The sequence below is a fragment of the Gobio gobio genome (genome assembly GCF_949357685.1).
Source record: "Gobio gobio genome assembly, chromosome: 17".
Taxonomy (NCBI): domain Eukaryota; kingdom Metazoa; phylum Chordata; class Actinopteri; order Cypriniformes; family Gobionidae; genus Gobio; species Gobio gobio.
In genome coordinates this window covers 11,620,626-11,648,038 of record NC_137110.1, presented here as the reverse complement: position 1 = coordinate 11,648,038, position 27,413 = coordinate 11,620,626, and the positions used below count along the sequence as shown (strand labels likewise).

General features: G+C 37.0%; 1 protein-coding gene across 1 annotated transcript; it reads left to right on the top strand.

The window, feature by feature from the left end:
- The first annotated feature begins 401 nt into the window (after positions 1–401).
- On the top strand, positions 402–26,897 carry gxylt2 (glucoside xylosyltransferase 2). Its single transcript, XM_079840957.1, has 7 exons — positions 402–817; positions 12,812–13,007; positions 16,721–16,852; positions 16,945–17,196; positions 19,869–19,992; positions 23,302–23,474; positions 25,014–26,897. Exons 1-7 carry the CDS (start codon positions 549–551, stop codon positions 25,194–25,196), a joined length of 1,329 nt encoding a protein of 442 aa, XP_079697083.1. The 5' UTR covers positions 402–548; the 3' UTR covers positions 25,197–26,897.
- Positions 26,898–27,413: the final 516 nt, after the last annotated feature.

Genomic DNA, 27,413 nt, shown 5'->3' with positions numbered 1-27,413 from the left:
TATAATATAATTAATATAATATAATATAATATAATATACTATAATATAATATAATATAATATAATATAATATAATATAATATAATATAATATAATATAATATAATATAATATAATATAATATGTGACTGTGAATATGAACCAAATATAAAACGTTTCATATTATAGACATGCATATAAATTATATAATATAATATAATATACTAATATAATAAATGTGATTGTGAGTATGAACAAAATATAAAAAGTTTCATATTATATAAAATATACATAAGTAAAAAAAATTCCCCCACATAGTTTCTCATACAGTATTACTGTATTATATGACTGTAGTTGAATGACAGACGTATTACAAGTGTTACGGTAAGGAGTGTAAGGTCCGCCTTCAGAGATTCATATACGTGTGTGATATCGGCGCTAAGCTGAGCAGCATCGTCTTCATCATCACAGTACAAATGAAGAAGTATGGCTGCACACTACAAATGTGTCCCCATGTTTTAACCAGAGCCATGGTTGAGACATCCACTCGCGGACAGAGCACTTTTTCACCATGAGGATTCACAGCAAGATTGTGGCGATCGCGGTATGCTTTGGAGTTTTTCTACTTTTGTACTTTTTCGGGGGGAACGCTGCGGACGAGCCGCCGCTGAAAGAAGTTGAGAAAGAAAAACACTTTCCATCCTTCAATCATGTCGAGGATTTTGAGCCGGCGAAAGAAGCGAAACAACCGCTCGAAGAGCCACAAAAACCACCGAAACTAATCCGCAAAGAGCCGAAGTTGAGCGGCAGAGGAGGAGGGAATGTCATGGCAAAGACTCGGTAGGAAATTCTTCAAGTGCAACATCATTGATTATCAACAACCAGCTTGATCCAAAACAGAATGCATGCAGATGTGTTTAAATACGTTTTGAATATAATGCACGTGGTATAATATAATGCATGTTTTTCTTTTCTTCTTCTTCTACTGAAATTGATAGGCTTTCTTTCAACTCCCTTTTCAGTAAATATGATCAGTGCATTAGTTTGATTCTCAAGGATATTTATGACCTCAGTGTAATTTGCAGTCACTGCAAATCAATGCAAATACATGTTTTAATAGCCCCCCATAAATCATTGGTCTTTTCCTGGATGTCAACACAGCAAATCCAACCAGACATTCTTGTCAAAAGCCTGCTGTGACAATGGAGATTTGAGCAAGAATGTCTTGAACTGATTGTGCAATCTTATGTTTCTTAATGTAATGCATGACACAATTTTTGCACTGTCCACATCTAGATTACTATGGACTAATGTCTTAAATCTTCCCAGTGTGCATTGCAATGCATGCTACAGTGCCAATTCCAAGAGCCCCCTTTGCGCACCACGATTATCTCAATTGTATTTTCATTAAGGCTTTATTAAAAAGGTCACCTTGAATGCAGTTGCCTCGTTCCCAAAGGGTCTTCAACGAAGGACAAAATCAATGATCGGTTGTACGGAGTGAGTGCACACAGTCCCTTGTGACTCGAGGATGGAGTAGTTTATTCATCAGGATGAGACGTAATTAAAAGGATCTGTCACATTTCTCCAGTGAACTGAAGATTGGTTGATTTGTGTCAGTATTTTAGTGTAAGATCAATCATGTAAAGGCAGGCGACCTATAGATGGATAGTATGAAATCAATTCTTCAATGAGGATGAGTTTAATATTCATTGCTTGCCTTCTTTCAGCAGCATATGTTATCGCCCCTCTGACAGCTTCACATAAACGTCACTAATTGCAGTTGTGAGATATCTCAACCCTTTGACCCTCCTGTTGGGTTTCCAGCAGTGATCCGTCTTCATGTCCGCACCCCCGTGACTGCTCTCTGCTGATAAACCCACAATGCAAAGCGGTGGACAGATTAGTTAAACAGATCCACCGTACAAACAGGACAGATGAGAGGGTGTGATTTGGAAAAACGCTCTATGCGCTTAATTCCTGGCTCCCTATCCGTCTCCGCAGAGGAAGGGGGAGGGGCAAAGCCATCTCATCCCATTTGACCTGTTGTTTTATTTAGAAGTGATTAACTCTTCCGCACGAGTTTTTCCTTTTTTAAGCGCATCCTCCAGACGTGCTTCCTGCCTCACTCTTGCAAAACAGACAAATGTGTCCCTGATGATACGTTTCATCACGTTCAGGGGGCCTGAAGGGTTTGTTTTGTCCTGAGGGCTCCAACAAACACAAACCTTTTGATCCCAGACCTTCTTATTGTTGTATTATAAAAAGAATAACGAATTCCTTCATGTATTCTCATAACCTCACGTCACTCCAAACCTGTATGAAGATATTTTTAAGAATATAGAGTGCTGCAGGGGTGGCGACGTATTTTTGTTGGCCCGGAAATGAGTTTGCACTTTCACTTCCATCGTCCTGTCAATTGGGTTTTTTAATGGGGGTTTTTCGGTTAATGCCTGTGGTTAAACAAGCTCAAGATATTTTCATGTTTTATCCTACGACATTAAACGTCATCATGCCGAACAGGAAAAGTACTCACTAGTCCATTTTCACAGCCTCGTTGTGTTTATAACGGCGATTTTGCAAACCTATCTAACTTGAACTTTTAGGGAAATGTTTTCAAATAAAGACTAAAAGAGCTGTCGTAAGCTTAAAAGGTATAGTTCACCCAAAAATGAAAATTACCCTATAATTTACTCACCCTCAAGCCATCCTAGGTGTACATTCCTCTTTTAGATTAATACAATCGGAGTTATAATAAAAAAATGCCCTGGCTAATCAAAGCATTACAATGGCAGCCCAAAAAAGTGCATCCATACATTATAAGTTTAACGCCTCTCACAGTTCAAAACACTTACTCTATGTCCGATGTCATCGTCACGCCAATTGCGCTTTTTCCGTAAATTGAATACTACTGTAGATATTTTACTTTTTAACGTGTTAAATATAAATATGGATATTTTTCTTACAAAAACCCATTGATTCGCTTCAGAAGGCCTTTATTAACCCCCCGGAGCCGTATGGATTACTTTTATAATGGATGGATGCACTTTTTTTGGGCTGCCATTTTTATAATGCTTGGAAAAGTCAGGACTTTTTAATATAACTCTGATTTTATTCGTCTGAAAGAAGAATGTCATATACACCTAGGATGGCTTGAGGGTAGGGCTGTAACGATTTGACCAAAAATAAAAACCTTGATTAATTGAACATTTTACCTCGATTACGATTAATCAACGATTATTTTGCTCTCTTTTTTTTCCTACTATTAAAGGTGGATTTTTTTTTCTAATGAAAAATTGCATTTCTTTGTGATTTTAAAACACTTGAAGGAAACGGTTCTCTTTCAGCAGTTATTGTCTATGGGGCAGATTTCTGTTTGTTGTACATCAGATACAGATAAATTAACACAGTAGGTCTACATTACATTTATTTGAATGCATTAATGAGAGAGTGATTGTGTGTGTGAATTACTCATACCGTCTCTATTCATTATGAAGCTGTGGTTTGTACTTACTTCAAAGGTATTAAAATATATGCCTGTAACGGTTGAGTTTCTAAGCTACTTTAGTGACTTTACTTTAGTCACAGGACAGCGTTGACACTGCGTTTCTGTGCTATCTGCGCGCGATCTTCACGTGATGTGCGAGCTTCTGTCTGAGTGCTCGTGTGTCACAATATATCAGGCATTAGTTCAACATAACACACATCTGATGGTCTAAACTCACTTTAATGTTCAAACTGGCAGGGCTTAAAACACATACAAATGACAAAGCTTTGTGAGGACGCAGGTGAAAGAGGTCTGCCTTCAGGGCGCGCGCCTTCTGTGTGTGTCGGTGGCAGCGCGTATCTGCTATAAGAACGGCGATTAACTGACCTGTATATAAACTGTGTAAAACATGCAGTTACTATAGTGAGGCATCTATATACACAGATAACTGCTCCTGCATCTCTGTGTGCCTGCAAACTGCACTTGATGTGACTGACGGGGCGGAGTCACATGAAAACCGAAATAACCGACATGGGAAAAATACGTCGGTTAGAGGTTCTGAATGTCGGTTTCGGTTATTTTTCGATTAATCGTACAGCCCTACTTGAGGGTGAGTAAATCATGGGGTAATTTTCTTTTTTGGGTGAACTATCCCTTTAATGGTGGTGACGTTGAAGTCATGTGACCGTGATGTAGTTCGATTATAGCCTATGTTTTAGCTTTACTGGGTTTTTGTCGAGAGAACCAGGGTCATGCCAACTTCTGGGTTAGCCAAAAATATGTATGAATAAAAGCCTAAATTCAATCTGTTCATCATATAAAGCAACCGTGTCTCTTCAGAAAATTTGGACTAAACCCCTTGATTCATATGGATTAGTTTTACGATCTCTTTATGAACTTTTGGAAGCGTCAAAGTGGAGGTTGTGTAGCTGCCAATGGAAGAACATAAATCTCTCAGATTTGATCAAAAATATCTTCATTTGTGTTCCGAAGATGAACGAAAGTCTTACGGGTTGGGATTTGGGAACGTCATGAGGGTGAGAAACTATTTACAGAATTTTTTAATTTTTGAGTATCAACAAAAAAAGCATTTTTCAAAACCGCGTCCTTTTTCTCCAAAGAACAACGAAAGTCATGCAGTTTTGGAATGAGTAAATAATGAAGGAATTGCCCTTTTTCTGTGAACTGTTCTTTTAGTATAATGAATACTGCTGCAAGTTTACTTCATTGTCATTCACGTTTCTTTCACACCTTTTCCCAAAAGAACCTGCATTACTGGAAAGCTGGGTGCTCATAACACCTTTCTCTGCCAGAATCGCAAAACGCTGCAACCGTTTTTGCCGCACCTAGAAATAAATGTCTACTAACTGTCAAACGAATAGCTCGTTCTGTCATTTGTAATGCAGCTATGACTAGAGGCAACTGCTGCATGGCAGCTACATTATATAAAGCCATAAACATGTCATGGAGGAAGACTAAGAGCCTTCCATTTGTGTGTCTGTCTCTCTCTCTCTCTCTCTCTCTCTCTCTCTCTTTTTTTAACACCGTTTCTACACGGAATGCCAAATATCTCTCCATTGCCACCCGTGCCTCTCGATGAGTTGATTACTCCTCTGCAGTTTTTATCTTCTAGCCTGAAGCAAGATGCCACTGAAAAGCTGGCTCTGCCATGACAGGCTACAGACATTCTGAAGAGGGGAAAAAGTGCTAATAATTTGGTCGTATAGATTATGGAGTGCATGCGGTGAATAGCTCTAAGAAAAGCACTCTCTGAATTCCATTCACACAGGGCCTGGCTTTATTCAGCCAGGATATTTGTTCTGTATATGTTTTTTTTTTTATCTCTCCTTGGTGTTTTGTTTTCCATTGTTTTGTTTAAGTTTTAGGATTAAATTAGTGACTGTAATGTACCCGATGCACAAACCACTAAAGCTTCCATAATCCAGTGTGAAGTGCAGCATAATTTCAATTCATCGCTAGCAAATTCTATTGGAAACAAAAATAAATAAATGTCAGAAAATAGATACTATTAGACTTAAGTCTATTCTGACAGATATCATTGTGGAGACCAGTGCCCGGTTGGATAAAGCACCTTAAGTTTTTCCCTCAAGTATAAGACTTAAGGGGAGATTTCCCCTTACCTAAGAGAATAACTTAAGGATATTGCATATAATCTCTTAAACGGTTCTCTTAGGTAAGGGAAACATTTAAGTGTTTCACGACAGCGATCCTGGATTCACGTTATAAAAGTCTTGTTGCCATAGATACGCAAAACACTAACAATAATGCTGCGTTTACACTAAATGTGAATAGAGCGTCAAATTCGTGTCTAGTATGACGCTTGAACTTTGAATGCATTAAAAAGTAAAAAGCAAGCGTTTTGAAGCTAAATTGACGCGCGTCCTTTTGCGCTTTTCATAGTGGTTGTGTGCGGCCGCGAAATTGAAAAATACTACTTTTATTGTGTCACGAAATGTAGTTTTAAGAGTTGTTCAGTCAAGAATGTAGTTGTTTAAAGCTCAAATCTGTGGTTTATTTGTAAAGATAGCGCCTATTTAAAAATGTTGTGAGATCCCGGTGATCACCAGGAGTTCGCGCTCATGTAACCCGCGTAAGTATAACTTAAGGTTTGGAAATCGTAACCTTAAGAGTAACGCGGACAAAAATAAGACGACATGGCTGAATTTATGGAACCAGCTGAAGAATTTATGGAACCAGCTGAAGATCATAGCCTTACCTCGGCTAGCCCTCCTGACTTTTGCCGCTGGTAAATGAGAAATGTTTAAATTCACAATCTATAGCTTCGTTCTATTATATGAAACACATTTAAGTTAAAAGACATTAATGACTTGTTATAACGTCAAACGACTTCTTTAATTATGTGAGTTTTTCTTCATCTCATTCAGAAATGTACGTATATGACGGCAAGTATTCAGCGTCACAGTGGTTGCGATGTGTGACGGTCAAATCGGTATTCTTGCAACAATTTTTCATCGCTAAGATGGTCCAAAGGGTTCTCCCTATCCCTAAAAACTCTTCTTGGCACATAATGATCTTCAGCTGGTTCCATAGCTGAAGATCGTCTTATTTTTGTCGTCTTATTTTTGTCCGCGTTACTCTTATGGTTACGATTTCCAAACCTTAAGTTATACTTAGGAAAATGACCGTTAAGGGGTTTTATGCAACACTTAACGCTTTTTAAGGGATTACTTAAGTAAAAAAAAACTGGATTTAAGGGGAATTCTAATTGTTTATGAGTAACACTTAAGAGTTTTTTTTCTGCAACACCCTTAGGTTTAAGGGAAACATAAGGGCGAACTTAAGGGAAAATTACACTTAAGATGCTTTATGCAACCGGGCACAGTCCTTATCTATTCCTAAACTTAAATACTGTAATAATATCATATTGGCAAGATAGATGTGGCAAACACTACAGTGTGTATTTGTGTTGGGCTCTGGAGAGCGTCAAAGGTTTCTATTTACAATGTGTTTTTGCAGCATTGAGCAATGTAGCCAATTACTGTTGATTTCTTGAACGCAATAGCCAATCAGAGGTGAGTCAATATTAACTCAACTCTCAAAATGCTTTCATAGTTTTCTGTGTACCATTTATACATTTCTGTGAAAATCATTTGTAAAACCATTCTTGCATAAATTGAATGCATACAATAATTTTAAGAGTGATTCAGACAAAAAAAAATCAATAATGTTCTCATAGAAGCCAAATGAAGAGATACACTTCATATTGTTCACAATGAAGTTAGAGAGTAGACACAATATAAACCCAGCCTATTAGACACAATATAAACCCAGCCTATTTCATTTTCGGATCACTTTTAATTTTATTTCATATTGCCAGTTAGCTTCACTTTATCTACAAACAATTGTATCGCTCAACATCAGTGTCAGCATTAACTTTTACAGGAACTTAACTTTTGCTCAATAAGGAGTGCAATATTTAATTCAGCCTTCCACAGTCTAAATGTTTCCAGATGTGTCCACTCAGACTGAAAGAATTTTTATAAGATCAGAGCATGTGAACATTTCATGTCGATTAAAAAACGGTGCCGAATTCAGTAGTGTGTTGGTCGTATGCTTGATATGTTGGTCAGAAAGTAAATGCCTTAAATCTTGGACAAATGATTGAAGAAATGAAAAGAATAAATTGTTTGATATCATTAAATATCAGAACATTGATGCAATTCCTGTGGCCTAATTTGCAGTGGTGTAAACAAGGGAAGCTTTTTCCACAGGAAACCACAGTAGCCAAAGCAGATTCTACAGTATTTTTTGCTACTAGTCTATAATCTATAATCATGGAAATTAACTTTCAGGTGTGAAAACATCCCTGCTTCCCTGTTGTCAAACCCCAAGGTGTTTTCGTGTTTTCCTTTTCTTTATTTCACTTCATATCAAGGTCTGTGTTTGAGGTGAAATGAGAGCAAGAGTGTTTGCACGTCCTTGGCTAAATGGAAGCTCTTTGAAGTCTGTCTGAAAGGCTGTGTGCTTTTCTTGCGGTATGAATTTGTTTCCTCCACCAAAGCCTTGGATAAATGGAGGACTTTTTTTTCCCAGAGGTCATCTCTTGGGTAGAGCTTAGAGGGTTAGAGAGTTTACTTCCCTGGAGTGATAGAGACTCAACATGAATCACAAAAGCAAACACCACACCAATAACAATTTTGTTACAGACTCAAGTGAAACACCAGGTCACTTAAGTCATGAGTGCTACTCATCTACATGTTTAATGCCTCCTATTGTCTTCAAAGTAGGGCTGGGCGATATGGCAAAAAATATGATCACTATATTTTTTCCCATATTGATCGCTAGTCATGTCAACTTTATTTATATAGCACTTTTAACAATACAGATTGTTTCAAAGCAGCTTCACAGTGTTAAACAAGAAAATAATGGAACAGAATTTTATTCGGCCATACAGCCGTTCCGGAAAAAACGGTGATGTCATCTAGCTCATTTCAATTATCATACAGTGACAAACGTTACATTTAGTTAGACATGTTGATAATACAGCAATGATAACAGTTAAGAGAAGAAAATGATCTGACCACATAATGTCGCACCACTCTCGTGTGACACGCTCTATGACCGTAGAACACATCACGTGTTAAGGGGCTGTTCACACAGAATGCGATATTGTTGGGAGCAAAGCAAAGATATTAGACACGAGTTGAACTTTCTTATAACTTGAGTGCCGCATTTTAGAATGCTGCTTCATGGGTGAGACGCTGCTAAAGATGCGAGACACAAGTGCAACAGTCAAACACGTCCGCCAAACATAAAAACAATAGGAAAAAAGCGCAATGCAATGCAAAGAACTACTACTCTTTGTTTGATATTTCATGTTTGCATGATGGTGAGAGGCTGAAAGGTGCTGTTATTTTCTGTCTTTACAAAGCATTTGCATTTAAAGGGGTACTTCAGCGCTGGGAAGATGAATGTGTATTTAAACTGGGTCATTTATGTAGTAAAAATGTGACATTATTTTTGAATTTGGTGCCTTCTAGACTGAGAAAAGACAGAAAATGTATTTTTGTCTCATGTGGATGAAAGACAACAACTCCCAGAATGCACTTGCTTTGCTGCCCTACAAGGCCATTCCCTACACCACCCCCCACCGTCGTTTTGATCTTCATAATAAGTCAATAATTTCGTTCAGTTAGAGTAAACACTACAGTTAAAAACTGAACGTGTCTTTTCAATAAAGTGTGAGTGAGCCGTACGAAAGTCACGGGGACAAACGCAGCAGGAGTCAGATTTCATTCATCACGAGAGCGAAGAGCTGAGCAGAGCTGAGGTAAGCGCGGCAGTCATTCTCAGTGTCCAGTCTGGCGCGTTTTCAGATCGCATATGCAGTACCGTCGCAAGAGCTGTGCCAAGTGTGCGACCACACAGGGCCTCGCGCAAAACTAAAGACGAAATCTGACTTGATAATGTAAAGCCAATAGTTAAAGTTCATGTTTTTGTCCTTTAAAATACTATAATAGTTTAAAAAAACATAGCTAAAAGTATGTATCGTTACGCTTTTTTTATTCTGCTTGATAAAAATGTATTATGCAGTGACTGTGCATGTGACAGTGATTAATGCACATATATGTCAGTCAGCGCGGCATCGCACGTCAATTTAATAGAGCTTTATTCCCAGTCAGTCCATTAAAATTTCAGATTTTGGCCACCTCTGACATGGGTAAACCATAGATATTACCTACGAAGTTCAAGTAAATACGCTAGAAATGCGCGCTCATTCAAGGATGTGCATTTATTGCATGGACGGAGAAAGCGCGTACGCCTGCATTTCATCTGACGGTATGGACAAAAGGTTATTTATTTAACACTATTAAAGTTAAATAAGCATAACTATTACTCACCTGTCGGAGCATCAGTGAGAGCAATGGCACCGCAGAACGAGTAAAGCCTAGGCCTACTCTATCTCTAGACGTTTTTAAATCTGAAAACTGCAAAAATGAACGAAATTGTCAGACATCCATTTGGTCATGTTCAAAGAGGAAATACTGAAAAACAGCGCTGGTCCTCTCAATACTGTCTGTTTATAATTTTACCGACTGAGAAATGATGATTCAGTGAGAGAGCAGTCCAAAATAATTCAAGTGCATTCAGGGCCTTTTGCAAACGCGTTTGACCCATTCATATTTTAGAACATATTTTTAGTGTCAAAATGTGCACACTGCCCAGTTCAGTTACACAGTTTAACTTCTTGAACCTGCTGTTAAACTGAATATACGATTTTTTTCCCTTAAATATCCACATAAACAACAAATTGTTCGTCACTATAGCAACAGAGTAGACCCCCGTAGGCTATAGCTACCCCCGGGCCTCGCACATCACGTTCGCACAGGGCCTCGCACCACCCTTGCGACGGGCCTGCGCATATGGAAGCTAAACTTTCATAGGAATTAATTGAAAAGTTGAAACACTCACTTTGCTCCGCTCCGTTAAGAATGCCCGAATCAGAGCGGCCGTGCGCATTTACTGTGAGTGAGATCCCTCCGCTGACTGTGGGCGGGTTGATAACATGCGGAAAAAGCTCCTTCTACTGGCTGTAGCTTTTAGCCTCTGGCCAAAAAATCTTCAGATGACGCAAAATGACGATATTTGCGTCATCTGAGGATTTTTTCCAGAAATAAAATGCATAATTCTCTCGTCTCAGGGAGACATGAGGGGGGAAAGTATGATAATGTGAATATACTACTGGGTTTCTACTGATACAAAGCTTAATGCTAATCGCTGAAGTAACCCTTTACTAATAGCCTATTACTGGTGTTATTTATTGCTATTACTTTTTGGATAAGAAATATTGAGCATTTTTCTTATTTCATATTATTTCTGAGTATATATGATATATTTAAGATTTAGGATACGTTTGTACAATTCATATCAGGGCTCCAGAGTGCGACTAAATGGTCGCATTTTGCGACTAAAATTTGAGAGTGTGCGACTGAATTTTACATCCAGTCGCACATGTGCGACCAGTAAATTTGCCTGCTGTCGGTACTGGAGAAATTAAGAAAATACACTTACTAATTATAATTGATAGACGTTATGTCTGGCAAATTCTATCTTTGCCAGCCGTTTCTATATGAGATCATATTAAACCATTTGTCCGTGATGCATTTTTGCCATTCGCAATCCAGAAGAGACTGAGAGCGAGCGAGCTACAGCAACACAACACCACAGTCAGCTTAATGAGTGACGATGGCCAAGAGAACTACACAAAAGTTTAGTCTGCTTAAACTTTAGGGATGTGCTGTGATATTAATCTAATTTTATTTTCGATTTTGGCTTCCAAGAATTATAAAAAGATGGTATGAGGTAAAACTATTCCTATAGCCGTGTTCGTCGAGCTCATCCTTCCCTTCACAGCCTTGCGCTGTCATTTCTCCCTAAACCTAAACTTAAGGTCAGATTCAGTGATTGTTGTAAACTGCAGTCTCTACTGTTGCTAAACTGCGGGATGTGTTTGATAATAAAGAGCAATTAAATACACAATAATCCGCGCAAGAGACGCTGTTTCCAACTTCAAGGCGGCTTATGTGTGTGTGCTGCGAAATGGACCGACTTGCACTTTATATTTTAGGCTTCGTGTTCGCGTCTAAACCATCAAATAAACAAACAACAAATAGCCGGTGTCAAAATGACCGGATTGGAGAGTAGTTATTTTAACAGTTTATATCTTAAATGGGCGTAAAATAGTTTGGAGAAATAGGAGAATATGATATTATTAGTTCTGCAGTCGATCGGTTTTAAAGGGGCAGCGTCTAATAAACCTGCTGACGATTGAGCCATTCATTCGAATCGAACAAAAGGCAAATAGAAAATATTCACATCTCTTGAATTAATAACTTTAGGTTTAATAAGCATTAATCTATCAATTTATACAGTGAAAACTATGTAGTGTTATTTTACATTTCATTACTTTATTAGATGTCTTTGTAGGTTTGTTCTTTACTGTAATATTAATGTTCGCAGACCTTCCGAATGCCTGCACACTGGTCCATTTACAAATAGATGTTTTATATTTTTGTTCAAACTTTGCGGTTTCTTTTGCTATAGATATTTTACTTTTCAGATTATAAAGCCATGTTAATTATGTTCTTAATTATGTTTTTTTTATATATATAAAAAAATAAAATAAAGTATAATAAAAAAAAAACGGTAAGAATACTGTTAAAGTACCGGATCGATAAGCAGTATCGGTAAGAGTAGTAATACCATTAAAACCTTAACGATACCGATCCCTATTAGTAATACAGTGGAAATTAGTAGATTTGGCTAGCATGTTGATTTACGGTGTGCGCCCCTAAAATTTCTGGTTGTGCCCCTAAAATTTTCAGTTGGGGGGCCACTGTGCTCCTAGTGAAAAAAGTTAGTCTGGAGCCCTGAACATGCATATTTGCTGCAAAATATTTAGTCATTTGTTTTACATTTACACCAAGATGATCACTTCAGGTGTGGTGCACTTGGAATAGAACTTCTTTAACCAGATGGTTAATAAAGAGAATGTTACCTGAATCATATTGTAGTTATGTTTTTAAGTTGACAAGTTAAACAAAAACAAAAAAATCTAAATTGTGAGTCTTTTTTTTTATACGGTTGCCCTTGTGTGCTCTCTGATCAAGTTGGTTGCAAATCTGACTGACTCAGAATTGTTTACCCTTGAATCATTCCATATGCCAGAGGAATCGTGTAGAGAATAAGGAGTATTTCACGGCCGTGTTGTCTCATGGTTTGACCCAGCTGATTTGTACCAGATGTTTTTTGTTGTTGATGTCATGGTTTGGATGGATTTTAAGCTTTTTTTCCTTTACCTCTAGGCAGAAGAGTGAGGTGGGGCACCCTGTGTCAAAGGTCACACGAGCAGAGGATGTCATGCACCTGGCAGTGGTGGCTTGTGGGAACCGTGTAGATGAAACGCTCAACATGGTGAAGTCAGCACTGCTCTTCAGCATAAAGAAGATCAAATTTCACATCTTTGCAGAGGAGGACTTGGCCGAACAATTTGAAAAAGGGGTGAGAGCATGTCCTATAATTCTTTCATCTTTGCTGTGGCTATCTTAGTTTTTAATTTTTTTTAAGTTGATTGTAATGTCTAGCTGACAGGTGACCTAAAATGTGTGTTTTCATTTATTGAAATTTTTTACCCAACTTTATTTTCTAGTGGTTTGAGTATTTTTACTTATCTAAGGCATATTGTTATTCCCAGGAAAGCTTCGCAATATATAACAAAGTTTCATCCCCTAACTATGCAGCTCTCAAAAAACTCTGCCACACATTTTGGGCTTAATTTTGTGGACTCTGATTATTTTCCTTGCAACTAAAATCTCTTAATATAATATGCCAATATAAACAAATGGGCTGTGAATATTTGCCCTGAGATTAATTCAGTTTCATTACTGTTTTTTTTATGAAATGATGCCATGCATCCTGAAATATTATGTTTGGTCAGTTCAGTTTATTATTAATTATTTTGGTACAATTAACATTTTTCCAGTGCTTTGCTAAGGCAAACTCACTATAATTATTGCTTATATTTGGGGTTCTGAACCTTTTGCAAACCTCCAATAACAAAGCTCTTACTCGTGTTATATTAATAATAGTAATTATAAGCATGATGATTGTCTTTTTAGATCCTTAACTAGTTATTTTAACCGACTTTTGACAGAACCCTGACTGTCAATTTTATTGTACGAGTGGTTTTGTGGTAACCCTCAGACAATGTCAGGCTAACCCTGACAACCAATCTAGTGAGGAGGGTAATATGAGAAACCTCATGAATCTATCGATCTCTTTACCATGCTGTTAACACATTATTTGGTTTCTGGTAGAGTGGTTTTTCTCCACAGTCCTAATGGTTTACAATGTTTCTCACCACAGTGGGACTGTTATTGAAAATAGCACTACATTGTTTTTTACTCTTAGACAGCTGATGCTTTTTGAGAGGTGCCCTCTGGCCGTGAGCTGATCTTGATCTATTCCTGCGCTGTATTGCTGAAGATAAAGGAACTGAAGGCTTTGAAGAGAGATAGAGAAGGAATGCAATGTCATGCTTGTTATTCAAAGATTTCCTCTCTTTCTCCAGCCTTTTCAGCAGTAGTTATTTGGCTATCCGCAGGATATTATAAACCAGTGGTTCTTAACTGATTTGTTATGACACAAAAATGGGTTGAAGGTCTTTTCTGATGGGATCACGGACAGCTGGAAAAAAGGCGAAGCTAGAATAATGAGAACAATAAAATGCAACCAAGTTGAAAACATGACTTTCATATCTTTTGTTGTTGACATGCATCTAAATAAATTTACACAGTTGAATTTACAATAACAATTATTCTGTTCTTATTCTAAGTTATTCTGCCCGCATTAAATCAAACACAGAGATAAAGAGCCCTCATTGCTGAGAAATATAATGTAGCGATTCAGTAGCGAATCTTTCATTAATAAAAGCCACGGGGCAGCATTGATAAGTTTCTGTGCTCCCGAATGTTTCTTTGTGTGCACAGCACAATCTCCAATCCCGGTGTGCAAGTGATGTTTGTGTGTGCGTGTGTGTTTCAATGAAAGCAGCAAATTAATATAGAACAGGGATTAAATTGACTAGAACTATCTGCATTAAACGGTTTTAATGCACACCTTCCAGACAGTCAGAATCAAGTATTCAGACAGACCGTGGTAAAATAATAATATAATATTTGTATTAATTTTTACCCAATGTTAGTTCCATGTGTTAGAGTGGTAATGCATTTTGTAAATGTTCAGTTTTCCTATTCTGAATAATTTTGCATATTGCTAGGCCTGTGCAGTTTGTGGTGATAATACATATCTTTCTGTTGGCATAAGCCCTGTTTCCACCAAACAATTTCTCCCAGGAACTTTTTTCCCCCCAGACCTGTTGTTGTCTGTGTTCCTGTCGTGGTAGAAAGTACCGTGAAGATTAGGCAAATTAGTCCGGTGATGTAGGATTGCACGCAACTTTCCAGTTCCCACTGGATTTTGTCCTCCGCATATAGGCTTAATAAAGCCTGAATCTCATTGTCTGTCCATCCGTTGTATTACTCCATTGTTGATTCGAATAGCAAATAACTCTTACTGCACACACCGCAACAGACTGTTAAAGGTGCAGTGTGTAGTATTTATGAGGATCTATTGACAGAAATGCAATATAATATACATAACTATGTTTTCAGTGGTGTATAAAGACCTAACGTAATATACCGTTATGTTTTTATTACCTTAAAGAGCCATTTCTATCTACATACACCGCGGGTCCCCTTACATTGAAATCGCCACTTTGCGCCATTTGTGTCATGTTTCTACAGTAGCCCTAAATGGACAAACTTCTCTACAAAGAGCTAGTCACAATGCCATGTCTGTCTTGTGTCGGCCACCATAGCTTCTGTATGTGCTTCGAAAAGGGAGGGGTAAGCGGTGGGCGATTGCAATTCACAACCTCACCACTAGATGCCGCTAAAATGTACACACTGCTCTTTTTAAACGGTGATTGCAATAAAATGCTGCATGAACTCAACCAATCAGCATGTTCAGCACCCAAGTCCCACCCCCAAAAGTTCCTGAAGTTTGAAAAAGTACTACCTAAAAGTACTATTAATTTTTTCGAATTTGTACCCAGAACTTCATTTAGACCCTGGTCCCAGCATACACAATGTACCACCCCAAAGTCCCTAGTTTCTAGGGAAAGTTCCTGCGGTGGAAAAGCAGCTATTGTTTACATACACAAAAAATTTCATGAAAAAAGGGGTCATATATCCCCCTAAGGTGGTTTCTTCTTTATCTAGACTTTACTTTTTGTGCAAAAAAGCATAAAAACATAAAACTGACACAGGTTTGTGCCAAAGCTGATAGTGGGGAAATTGATCCTTAAGACAATGAAAACAACATGCCATGTCCTAGTTAGTTAGAACAAGGTATTACAGTATGGGTTATCTTATCTATGTATCATCTCTTTTATTCTTTTAATTTTAATTTTAATTATTTTTATAACTGTTTTAATTTAACCTTGTTTTTATTTTTGGTTAGGATTTTATTCATTTTTGGTTAGTGCTGTCTGGTTGGGAGAGTTGTGAGACATTTACATTTATGCATTTGGCAGACGCTTTTATCCAAAGCGACTTACAGTGCCCTTATTACAGGGTGGTGACCGCTGGGATTGAACCAGCAACCTTCTGCATATCAGTTCCATGGTTTAACCCACTGGACCACCATCTCACAGAGAGTTGGGAAGTGAGACTGTACACACTCAGACGTGAGTGTGGAACACCGGGTCCTTTGAAGGGCAGGCTGGGTTGCTACTAGTGTGTCTCACAAACCGAAAATCTCTGGCTCTTCTGTTCAGACAGAGGAGCCCCAAATGTAGTATTTTTATTTTCTTTCTTATACATGGTATTTGTATTTCTTATGTTGTGATTATTCTATCAATATTTTAATACATTTTCTATGTAAAGCACTTTGAATTACCATTGTGTATGAAATGTGCTATATGTAAATAAACTTGCCTTGCCTTGCCTATGGGTATAGATCTCTTCAGGACTTCTGAATTACATTCTATAAATCACAATTCTTATAAAAGATACAAAACGTTGCTCTTTTGAAGGATTGGTATAGATTTCTTCACCCTGTTCTCTTCGCTGACACCTGTGAGCAATAGATGTGCAGTTTACCGAAGCCTGACAGTCATGACATTGACGGATTCTTTCCATTTCTTCTCACAGTTCAGTGTGTGGCCTCAGACGGTGTCCTCCAGGTTTCACTACAGCATATATCCAATCACCTTCTCTGTGGGGAATGCAGATGAATGGAAGAAACTCTTCAAGCCATGTGCTGCCCAGAGGCTGTTTCTTCCTGTAGGTCCCTGCTGATTAATGCTTTTTCTTCATTTGTTTGTGTTTTCCATCTCACCACACTGACTGTAACCAAGTATTTCTTCTGATATAAGGTAATCCTGAAGGATGTGGACTCGCTGTTGTACGTGGACACAGATGTTCTGTTTCTCCGTCCTATGGATGACATCTGGAAGTTTCTGAAGGCTTTCAACAGCACTCAGCTAGCTGCCATGGCCCCAGAGCACGAGATCCCCAAGATCGGCTGGTATAGCCGCTTCGCAAGGCACCCTTTTTATGGAGTCACAGGGGTCAATTCAGGGGTCATGCTAATGAACCTCACACGGATTCGTAGAACTCTGTTCAGGGTAAGGAACAATACAATTGACTTGACTTGAATTTTGATGGTCACTTGAAAAACAAAGTGAAAGTTAAGTGATGTGTGGCCAGTATGGTGACCCATATTTGGAATTTGTGCTCTGCATTTAACCCATCCAAATGCATACACACACTGTGAACACACACCCAGAGCAGTGGGCAGCCATATTGCTGCGGCGCCCAGGGAGCAGTTGGGGGTTCGGTGCCTTGCTCAAGCGTCTCACCTCAGTCGTGGTATTGGCTGGTTATTCACTCCCCCCACGATAATTCCTGCCGGACCTGAGACTCGAACCCGCAACCTTCGGGTAGTCCGACTCTCTAACCATTAGCCCACAACTGCCACTTAGTAGCTCTGGTTATGGTGAAATTTCAGTGGTCCAAAATCAAGACCTAGTCCACATAGCTGCTTTTTAGACTTTAAATACTAGAAATAATAAAAGTCTTCATTTTATATTAATTATTTTTATTTTATTTTGTCGGTACCAGCCAATATTGTATTTAATTCTAGAATACCTTTTAAGTGAGTTTTAGATGGCAGCAAAGGTAATCTTTAAACGCACTAATAATTTCCTATTAAATGTAATCTTTGGCATACCAATATCCATTTTTCATACTGTACATTATAATGTGATGCCTAAATTGTCTTCAAATTCAATTTCTAGCATTTAATGGCAGAATATGTAATATTTTTGGATTAAAATGTTATATATTTGTGTACTTTACATTATCCCAAATGTTTCCAAGACTGTTTAAATCCAGAGAAATAATAAAACCATGTCCGCGCGTCACCTTTTAATGACACTGCCCTGCATTACCCTCAATTTAAAATGTTATTTTGTGGAAACCATGGAAACACCAAAGACGTTTTAATATATAATGTGTTTTATTAGACAGGTGAGCAACTGTTTGGATGCATTCATCGACAGAAAACGAATGATTCTTATATTGCTCAACACAGTTAGGCCCAATCCCAATTCTGATTTATACCCATTCGCCTACCCCTACCCCTATGCCTACCCCTTCCCCTTGCCCCTTGAAACAGAGTGGCGTAGGGGTGAAAACATTCCCCTAAGAAATGGGACACCACTACTACACATTACACGTCATCATATGTCATCACACCCATTTCTTTTATTCGTGTCCTGTAACATTTAACCAGTATGAACAGCAGTGAAGTGCCATTTTTCCATCGGGCCAAATCGGGCCAAACTGTTCTCCTTGTTTGTTAACCTTTCCATTCCGTGCCAATACGGATATGGTTTCGTTTTCTACTGTGGTGCTGCCATAACGAAGCTCTTTGCAGTGTAATACAAACGAATCAGTTTTTGTCTTGGTAACACAAATTTACAGACGATACATGATATAAATATCGCCTGCGTTATGAAGGATGACCAGATATTTTTTATAACTGTATGATTATTTTGTGTTCACTTCACTCAAATAGCACGTTTAGCAAACTACAGAGAAACTGGCAGCCAGGCAACACACAAGTGATCAATCCCGAATGGCAACATCACTACACGCATTCCAGCAGCACGGTAGTCGGTGTATGCAGGGAAATTCCTCATACCCCTTTGTTCGTAATATGTGGTCCCAAAAAATCTTTGTGTGAAGGGCTATCTGGCCCTTCAGCCAAAAGAGAATTGAGACACGCAAAACGAAGGGGTAGGGAAAAGGGAAAGGCTAAGGGGTAGAAATGGGATTGGGTCTTAGTCTTATTGTTTAAATCTCGTTTTCTTGATTTACCACAAATACCATGTTTTATCATGCCTAATATCGATCGAGCTTACTGCAGTGGGCAACAAGTGTCTCATAGTAGCTGCTAAGCGAACGCACAGAGTAGCATTATAACTTTCAACACAGTCAAATGTATCTAATATGATAAAACAGCGCTGCGTCACCCCACATTTGCCGGAAAAAGCAGAAGTGGCCATCTGCGGCATAATAAAAGCTCCGCGAAATCAAGGCGTCATCAAGCTACGCCTTGAATAAGCAATCTCTAGTGGCGAAAAATTACATATTGTGGCTTTAAAACGCCTAGTTTAAGTAATTTATTTTGTATTTATTTAGACATAAAACGTTTAATATATGGCATTTATCGGTTATCTACTATGACTTGAAAATGATTGTCAACTTGTCGGTATCAGCCGAAATGTTTATATTGGAGCATCTCTATCAAATACATTATGATTTATACAAATGTATTAAAAACATAAAATACTTAATGCAAATATTTTAGATTTTTGCTTTTGTGCTTGGTTATAACTAGATATTGGCAGTGTTTTCCTTATAGTTTATTCCTCTTGGTAAAGGGCTGAGACTTTGGCGTTCGCATATCTTCTGAGGTTTCTTTTCACATTTAAACCCTTTTAACCTCAGGCTGTTTTTAGTAGGCAGTGATGGAAGTCTACTGATTGCCATCCGGAGAGCGAGAGCGAGAGAGAGAGAGAGTGGGTGACAGCAGTCTGGATTAGCATGTGTCTGTAACTCAGCTAGAACTGTAATTTCCAACCCAAGCACATTTTCAAGGCTGTCTGTGGGGGACAAAAAGAAAATTTCTTCTTCTGAAAAAAACCCCCCAATTTCCATATCAACAGCTGTCTGAAAAGTGGCTGCCAGACTCACTGTTGAAGAAAATAACCTGCCACTATTGATTTTACAGAACAGCATGATCGCCAGCGGTCTGTCATGGGAAAATCTGCTACACCCTCTCTATCAGAAATACAAGAACCACATCACATGGGGAGACCAAGACCTCCTCAACATCATCTTCCACTACAATCCAGGTACATGTGTGTTTGCTCAAAGATATGCTTGATTATGAGAAAGATTAGACAACACTAGCAAAAAAGAACAATGTTTTTTGGACATGTGCTTTTAAAATAGCATTGACGTATGTTGTTAATACTATGGTATATATCAAAATACCTTGTTTTTGGACATGCTTTATATAAAAACCATGTTTTTGGATATGTGCCATAGTATTCTGTGCAGCCCCTGAATTATCTTGTAAAATACACAGGTATATATAAAAAACATTGTTTTTGGCATGTACTACACTAATAGTATGTTTTGAAGCCCCATTTATTCAAATTCAAGTCCTATTGTTGATTACATCTTTAAAGTACCTTTGAGTATTGTGTAAAAGCCATGGTGTATACTTTATACCATGGTCTGTTTGAATACTCGATTCTGATTGGCTGGAAGGTGTGCAATAAAATAGTTTAATGCACAGGTAGTTCCAAGTCAGTTTAATCACCGATCTGTATTAACCCTTAAGCCCTGAAGGCGTTTTTAGAGTTGTTTTGTCTGAGTGACATACACAAAAGTGAAGACTCATGAAAATAGTCCCCAGCACACTCCCTGTGCAAGTAGGTTGTCACGTTGGTTATGTTGACGGAGGTTAACCTAATTTTAGGCGCTGCGTAATATCATTGCGCCGCTGCACCCATGGTACGGCAGCAAAGTTCCTTGATTATTACGCAGGAATGAGAGTATAGTTCCTAGCCATATCGGTCTAGAAAATCGCAACTTTTCATTTTCCGTCGGTCCTAGTACACAATGTAACTACAGAAGAGTCAAGTTTTAATAAGGAGAAATATTGCAAGTCTTTGGTCAATTTTGAGCGAGATGCTAACGGTCTAATCAGATTCAATAATCTATGCTAAGCTAGGCTAAAAGTTCTACCGCCAGACCCGGAGATTGGCTGAATCTATTTGAAAACTGTAAAAGTCAACTGTTTAACCCTCTGGGGGTCTTCATTTATCGTTCACACTCAGGGTCTTCGGGTCAAAAATTACTCTGAGGGCAGGATTAAGATAAAAAAAGATTTGAGTAAAATCATTGAAATATACTTTTGTTCAATAATGTTTTTTCTTTTCTTTTTTGGTGTTTTGAGATAATTTTATGATTAATAATTAATATTTATGCAATAATTATGACCCATTTTTTCCCATTGAATATAATAAAAAAAAATGTTTTTATTTTTTTTATTAAAGCTGTATTTCATTTTAGAGTCAAGCCTAGGCCTCATGAGTCATGAAAGCAATTTTTTTAATGAGATCGGTGCCATCCGGTGGACACATTGAGCATTTTTATCACGCAATAGCACATTTTTACCACTATAGTGGATCTAGCGTTTTATAATTAAAAAAAAAAAAATCGTAGCTTCATCGAAATGGTCCGAAACTTGGTGATTTTATTGGTACTTGGTATATAAACACCCCAAAAAATTGGGGACAGGATTTGAAAAGTCTAAGTGGTCGTAAAAAAAAAAAGTCACATTCAGGACCTTCGGCCCAAAAATGACCCCCATAGGAAATGAATGGGAAATTAGTTTTTTTCTGCATACAATCTACAAATCAGCCAGGATGCAGAAAAAAGGACTCAACAGTGAAGGGGGTGAATCTCTAAAACATCAAGAGTGCAAAACAGACAAAAAAACTCACACACACACACACACTTATACACACAAAAACACATGCACACACAAATTAACGCGTGCCATTCCAAAAGCGAATTGTGTTTTTGTGTGTGTGTGTGAGTTTTTTTGTCTGTTTTGCGCTCTTGATGTTTTAGAGATTCACCCCTTCACTGTTGTCCTTTTTTTCTGCATCCTGGCTGATTTGTAGATTGTATGCACAAAAAAACTCTGTATTTTCATATTTTTGCCAATTTCCCATTAATTTCCTATGCGGGTCATTTTTGACCCGAAGACCCTGAGTGTGACTATTTTTTTTACGACCACTTAGACTTTTCAAATCATGTCCCCAATTTTTGTGTGTGTTCATATACCAAGTACCAATAAAGTCACCAAGTTTCGGACCATTCCGATGAAGCTACGATTTTTAACATTTAAAAAAAAAAAGAATTCGGGTCAGAAATGACCGAAGACCCCCAGAGGGTTAACTCTAGGGGAGCTGGAAAATGAGCCTATTTTCAAAAAAAGTGCAGTGTTCCTTTAAGAGTTGATCAAAATGGATGGAAGCATTGAAAAGCTGAGATTCTAAGCTTTAAAATGATACCTATTTGTTATACCTATGTGTTATTACATTCAGTGGTTGCTTATTAATTTGATTATAAAAATTAATGTGCTGTTTCCATTGAAGCATGCACACACACATATGTCACACAGGTACGAATCTCTCTCTCTCGGTCAAATATTGCGCTGCAAACATCAATAACAGCTTTAAGTTGTCAATGCTTGCAAATGACCATGGTATAAGCGGGATAATCCACGGCTAGCTGTGTCATTACATGATTTGAATGCACTTCTTTGCCTCCACGTCATGCATTAAAATTGTTTAATCCAATTTACCATGTTTTTAAGCATGTAAGATGATTATACTATGATATTATTCAAAAGCTGGTACATACTGTGGAAAATATCAAAATCCCTCCATATTGCCATATTTTTGAAAATGTAACAAGTATAATAAGTTTCATGATATGAGCATATGTGATCAAATCACTGTATCATTAGACCGTACAAAAAGTAAGGGAAAGATTTCTTTTTCAGGTGCATCATTTAAACTTGCATACTCTTGCATTTTCTTTCTTTCTTTTTGTTGCTTTGCAGCACTCGTTTAATTGTGTTTTTTGTTGTTGCTGGAGGCTTAAATCCATATTGAAAAGCTGTTATTCTTTATGTGAAGCATTGCAGCTTTGTATCACGAACATGTCAACTAAACTTTCCAAGTCTGATCATTATTTTTAGTGCAGAGCTTGAAGTGACATCTTTCCATTTGTACTCTTCCCAGAACATAAAAAAAAGATTTTCTCTCTCTCTCTCTTTCCTCGCCCTCCTGAATGTTGTCGTTTTATCTGAGTTTTTATAGAGATAAGAACCTTTGTGTAGATAAACACTTATCTTGACTGGAACAGATATTGACAGGAGATGTTATTAAAGTCTCTAAATTGGTGTGACATTTGGCAAGGGTAGTGCTTGTTTGACAACTGTAATGGAACTGGTCCAAAAGACTAGCACAACTACACACCAACAAATAGAAGAAAAATGATTCTCAGCTCAAGTGCTGCATAGCGATGTTATTTTGCAGTTTAGATAAAACATTGAATATTTTTCTTTGTGTTTACAGAGTGTCTGTACATATTTCCATGCCAGTGGAACTACAGGCCGGATCACTGCATGTATGGAAGCAATTGCAAAGCTGCGGAAGAAGAGGGAGTGTCTATTCTTCATGGTAACCGTGGAGTGTACCATGACGACAAGCAGCCCGCATTCAGAGTGGTGTATGATGCCATACGTGAGGTGAGCTGGCACTTGTCTTTTCAGGAGACCGTTGTATGATAGAACTAATAGAATGGCTGTCAGATTGATGATAATTTATATATGTACACTACCATTCAAGTATTTGACTCGATTGGATGTTTTAAATGTTTTTAAAAGGAGACTCCTATGCTCACCCAGGCTGCATCCAAAATGCAATATAACCGTATTATTGCTAAATATTATTATAATTTCAAATAACTGTCTATTTTCATATATTTTTAAATTTAATCTATCCCTGAGATGGCAAGGATGAATTTTCTGTAGGCATTACCCTTAATATTTTTATGGAAACAGTTTTTAACCTGGATTCTTTGATTATCAAGTTAAAAAGAACATAATTTATTTTAAATAGAAATCTATTGTAACATAAATGTCTTCACTGTCACTTTTGAGCAATTTAATGCATGCCTGCTAAATAAAATATTAAATTTCTTACAAAATCTTACGGACCCTAAACTTTTGAACAGTAGTGTGTGTGTGTATGTGTGTATGTGTGTATGTATGTATGTATGTATGTATGTATGTATGTATGTATGTATGTATGTATGTATGTATGTATGTATGTATGTATGTATGTATGTATGTATGTATGTATGTATGTATGTATATATATATATATTTGATATTCACTACTGTTCAAAAGTTTAGGGTCGGTAAGATTTTATATATATAAAATAGTATAATTAATATATATATATTGATATAATAGTAGTGTATATAATATAATATAATATAATATAATATAATATAATATAATATAATATAATATAATATAATATAATATAATATAATATAATATAATATATTCATGCTGTCAAATCGATTAATTGCATCCAAAAAAAGTTTGTGTTTTCATAACATATGTGTTGGCACTGTGTATGATCACTGTGTATATATAAATACACACACATGCATGTATATATTTTTTGTATATCAAATATTTATATATATATATAAAACAAATTATATAAATTTATATAAAATACAAATTATATAAATATATATATACATGCAAATATTTCTTACATATACATGTATATGTACTCAAATATACATAATAATTATACACAGTACACACACATATATTATGTAAAAACAAACTTTTATTTTGGATGCGATTTAATCGATTTACAATGACAAAGTTAATAATTTATTATTATGACTTTTTAATTTTTTCATAAGAATTTAAGCTTCTAAATCTAATCCATTTGGCTTTGCTTGCTCAGGCCACGTACAATTTTTTCAGTGATAACAAATCAAATCCTGAGGGTGTCTCATCATATGAGAATAAATAGTGTTGCATTGTGCATTCAGAGTACAGTCTCCTTGAATCTCTCCTTGAAGGCTAATAGCAGGAAAGCGTCTCTTTAAGAGGAAGCCTTTTGGATGGTTGAGTCACGTGGGCCCTCTGCTGTTCAGAATTCAGTCAGATGTGAAATATGGACCTAGTTCATTGTGCCTCTGCAATTATACCAAAGCAGTTGCTCAAACACTTATGTATTTCATCTTCTCTTTCAGTATCCCTTCGAGGAGAACATGTTCCAGTCTTTGTTTTACCCTCTTCAGACTAAGTTCCTAGACACGGTTAACACCCTTTGTGGAAGAATACCACAGGTGTTCCTCAAACAGATCGAGAAGACCATGAGGGCTGTTTATGAGAAAAAAGTGGTGCGCCATGTGCGACTGGCACACAAGAATTGAGCTCGGCTGCATTTCAACATCTTATGGAAGAGTCTCTGCCTGCTGCTTGGATCAGAGTGTTTTTGTTTTGATTTTTCATTGAAGATGAGCAATGCCAGAGGCAAGCTACATTTGGTCCATTAGGCCCAGTATGAGCTTCATGAGCCAGCAGAGTTGGAGATTTGAGCGGGAACCAGCAGCAGTTTTGGTCTGCTGGATACAGAGAAGTAACCAAATGCATCGAGTGCCCTCCAACTGTGGGTAACCAACCATCTGAATGTGAATATGAGAGACTCGTTGGCAAAGCTGTTTTCAGCAAATCCAAAAAATATGGATCCAGAGCTGTTTATTTACAACTGTGTTGTACCATTTTTCAGCATCTAGTTTGAGTCTAGTATTACACCATTTGAGCATTTGTGTCTCAGAACACTTTATCTTGTACTTAAGTGGCTGCACCGATTTGTTTGTGCATTCTTCTGCTTAATAGCATGAGATAACGCCTTGTTTTCAAGCCACAAAAATGAATGTAGCACGCAGAAACAACCAAAGAGAATTAGCCTGTCAGCCTTTAGAACTCGGTAAGATGTACATTCAGTTTAAGCACAGCCTTAATGGTGGATGTTCACACTGTTTACAGATGACTTGTAAGTGAGATTAGAAAGGACTAGGAGTCTGATGTTGTAATGTTTTCTTTGGGGTAGCATTTTAATATACTGCACAAGCCTATAATATATATATATATGACAAGCCTATTCTGATGGACATAATTAATTTGATGTTGAATATGTTGCGGAATGTCCTTTTAGGAGAACCTGCCAGTTTATGAGAGCGGAGCTGTCCAAGTGTTAAAATATTTTTAGCAATATTCAGTCTGGTCAATTTCAGAGGACACATTTTGTTGTTTTATGATGTTTTGTTAGGAGTTTGAACTTCTGTCATGTTGGGATTAAATTAATGTGGTGATATAAAATAAATGTGCAGATTAGAAAGGTTTGTACATCATGACAGTATTTTATATATTAACAACACTATGACAAAACAATAAAATAATACACAGATGTACAGTTTGCAGTTAATTGCACTTTTTTATTTTATTTTATTTTTTACAAATCCTGAGTTTGGAGAAGGTAACATGAAAATAAGTTAAAATGGCAACAAGATTAACTTAACGAAACAAACTCTCTTGACCCAGTATGATCAGTTTACCCATTTCCCCCTTCTTCTTTTTTTTTTTTTACATTGTAAAATCATTTTAAGTTTGTGTAATAGCAGCCTTTTAATTTGTTGACTGTTTGTGTGTGAAAGTGCAAACATTATAAAGGGGGAGAGTGTGTTGTAAATGTTTTGTTGTGTATTTTGATATGTTCATTTAGCACAATGTGCTTAATTTTATATGTGTGACCAGTTTCCAGCCTCCTGTTACTGGTCTGGGATCAGTGATGGGATTTATTTAACTGGAAACTCAGGGGACTATTATACATCTCATGTTATCTCTGTGTCAAGAGAACGCACCAGCGATGTTCATTGTATCAAGTGTGTTTTTCTGTCTTTCTGAATGTCTTCTATTGTATGTATTATTGTCCTTTTATACAGAAGTGTGTACCGGTATGTCAGAAATGTAATAAATAAATATGCATTTAATATTAATTTGGCTTTGTATTACGTGACTGTATTGAAATGTATAGTTTTTGATAAGATAATAAAGCATTTATATTAAATGCTATTCAGACAATATGCTTAGGGAAGACTTAATAATTACTTTCATTAACATTAAAACATTTATTTATATATATATATATATATATATATATATATATATATATATATATATATATATATATATATATATATATATATATATATATATATATATATATATATATATATATATATAAAATCATAAACATTGTCTTGCATTATAATTAGCTGGTGTGGTGTTTCGTTGGGCTAGTGGTTACTGTTGTAAAAACTAAATGTTACCATTTTAAAAGTAAATTCAAATTCCAGAGCGAGGCAAGTCATATTTGTTCTTAAATAAATAGGGAGATGATGGTTCAATTATAAATAGGCTAATATTTCCAGTCAGACTGCACAATACATTGAGGCCGTGTTCAAACCTAGTGAGCTGCCTACCTTCACAGCATTTATGGACAGACACACACTTTGCTTTGAACGCGCCTATTGTGCTCCAAAATTATGTCCACGTATGCAGCTCACGAGGTTGTGAATGGAAGCATC

Excerpts from the sequence above, each read along its gene's own strand:
- gxylt2 (XM_079840957.1), top strand. The coding sequence starts at position 549 with ATGAGGATTCACAGCAAGATTGTGGCGATCGCGGTATGCTTTGGAGTT. Across the intron at positions 13,008-16,720 it reads CCGAACAATTTGAAAAAGGG|TTCAGTGTGTGGCCTCAGAC; the intron begins GTGAGAGCATGT and ends TTCTTCTCACAG. Across the intron at positions 23,475-25,013 it reads TGTATGATGCCATACGTGAG|TATCCCTTCGAGGAGAACAT; the intron begins GTGAGCTGGCAC and ends CTTCTCTTTCAG.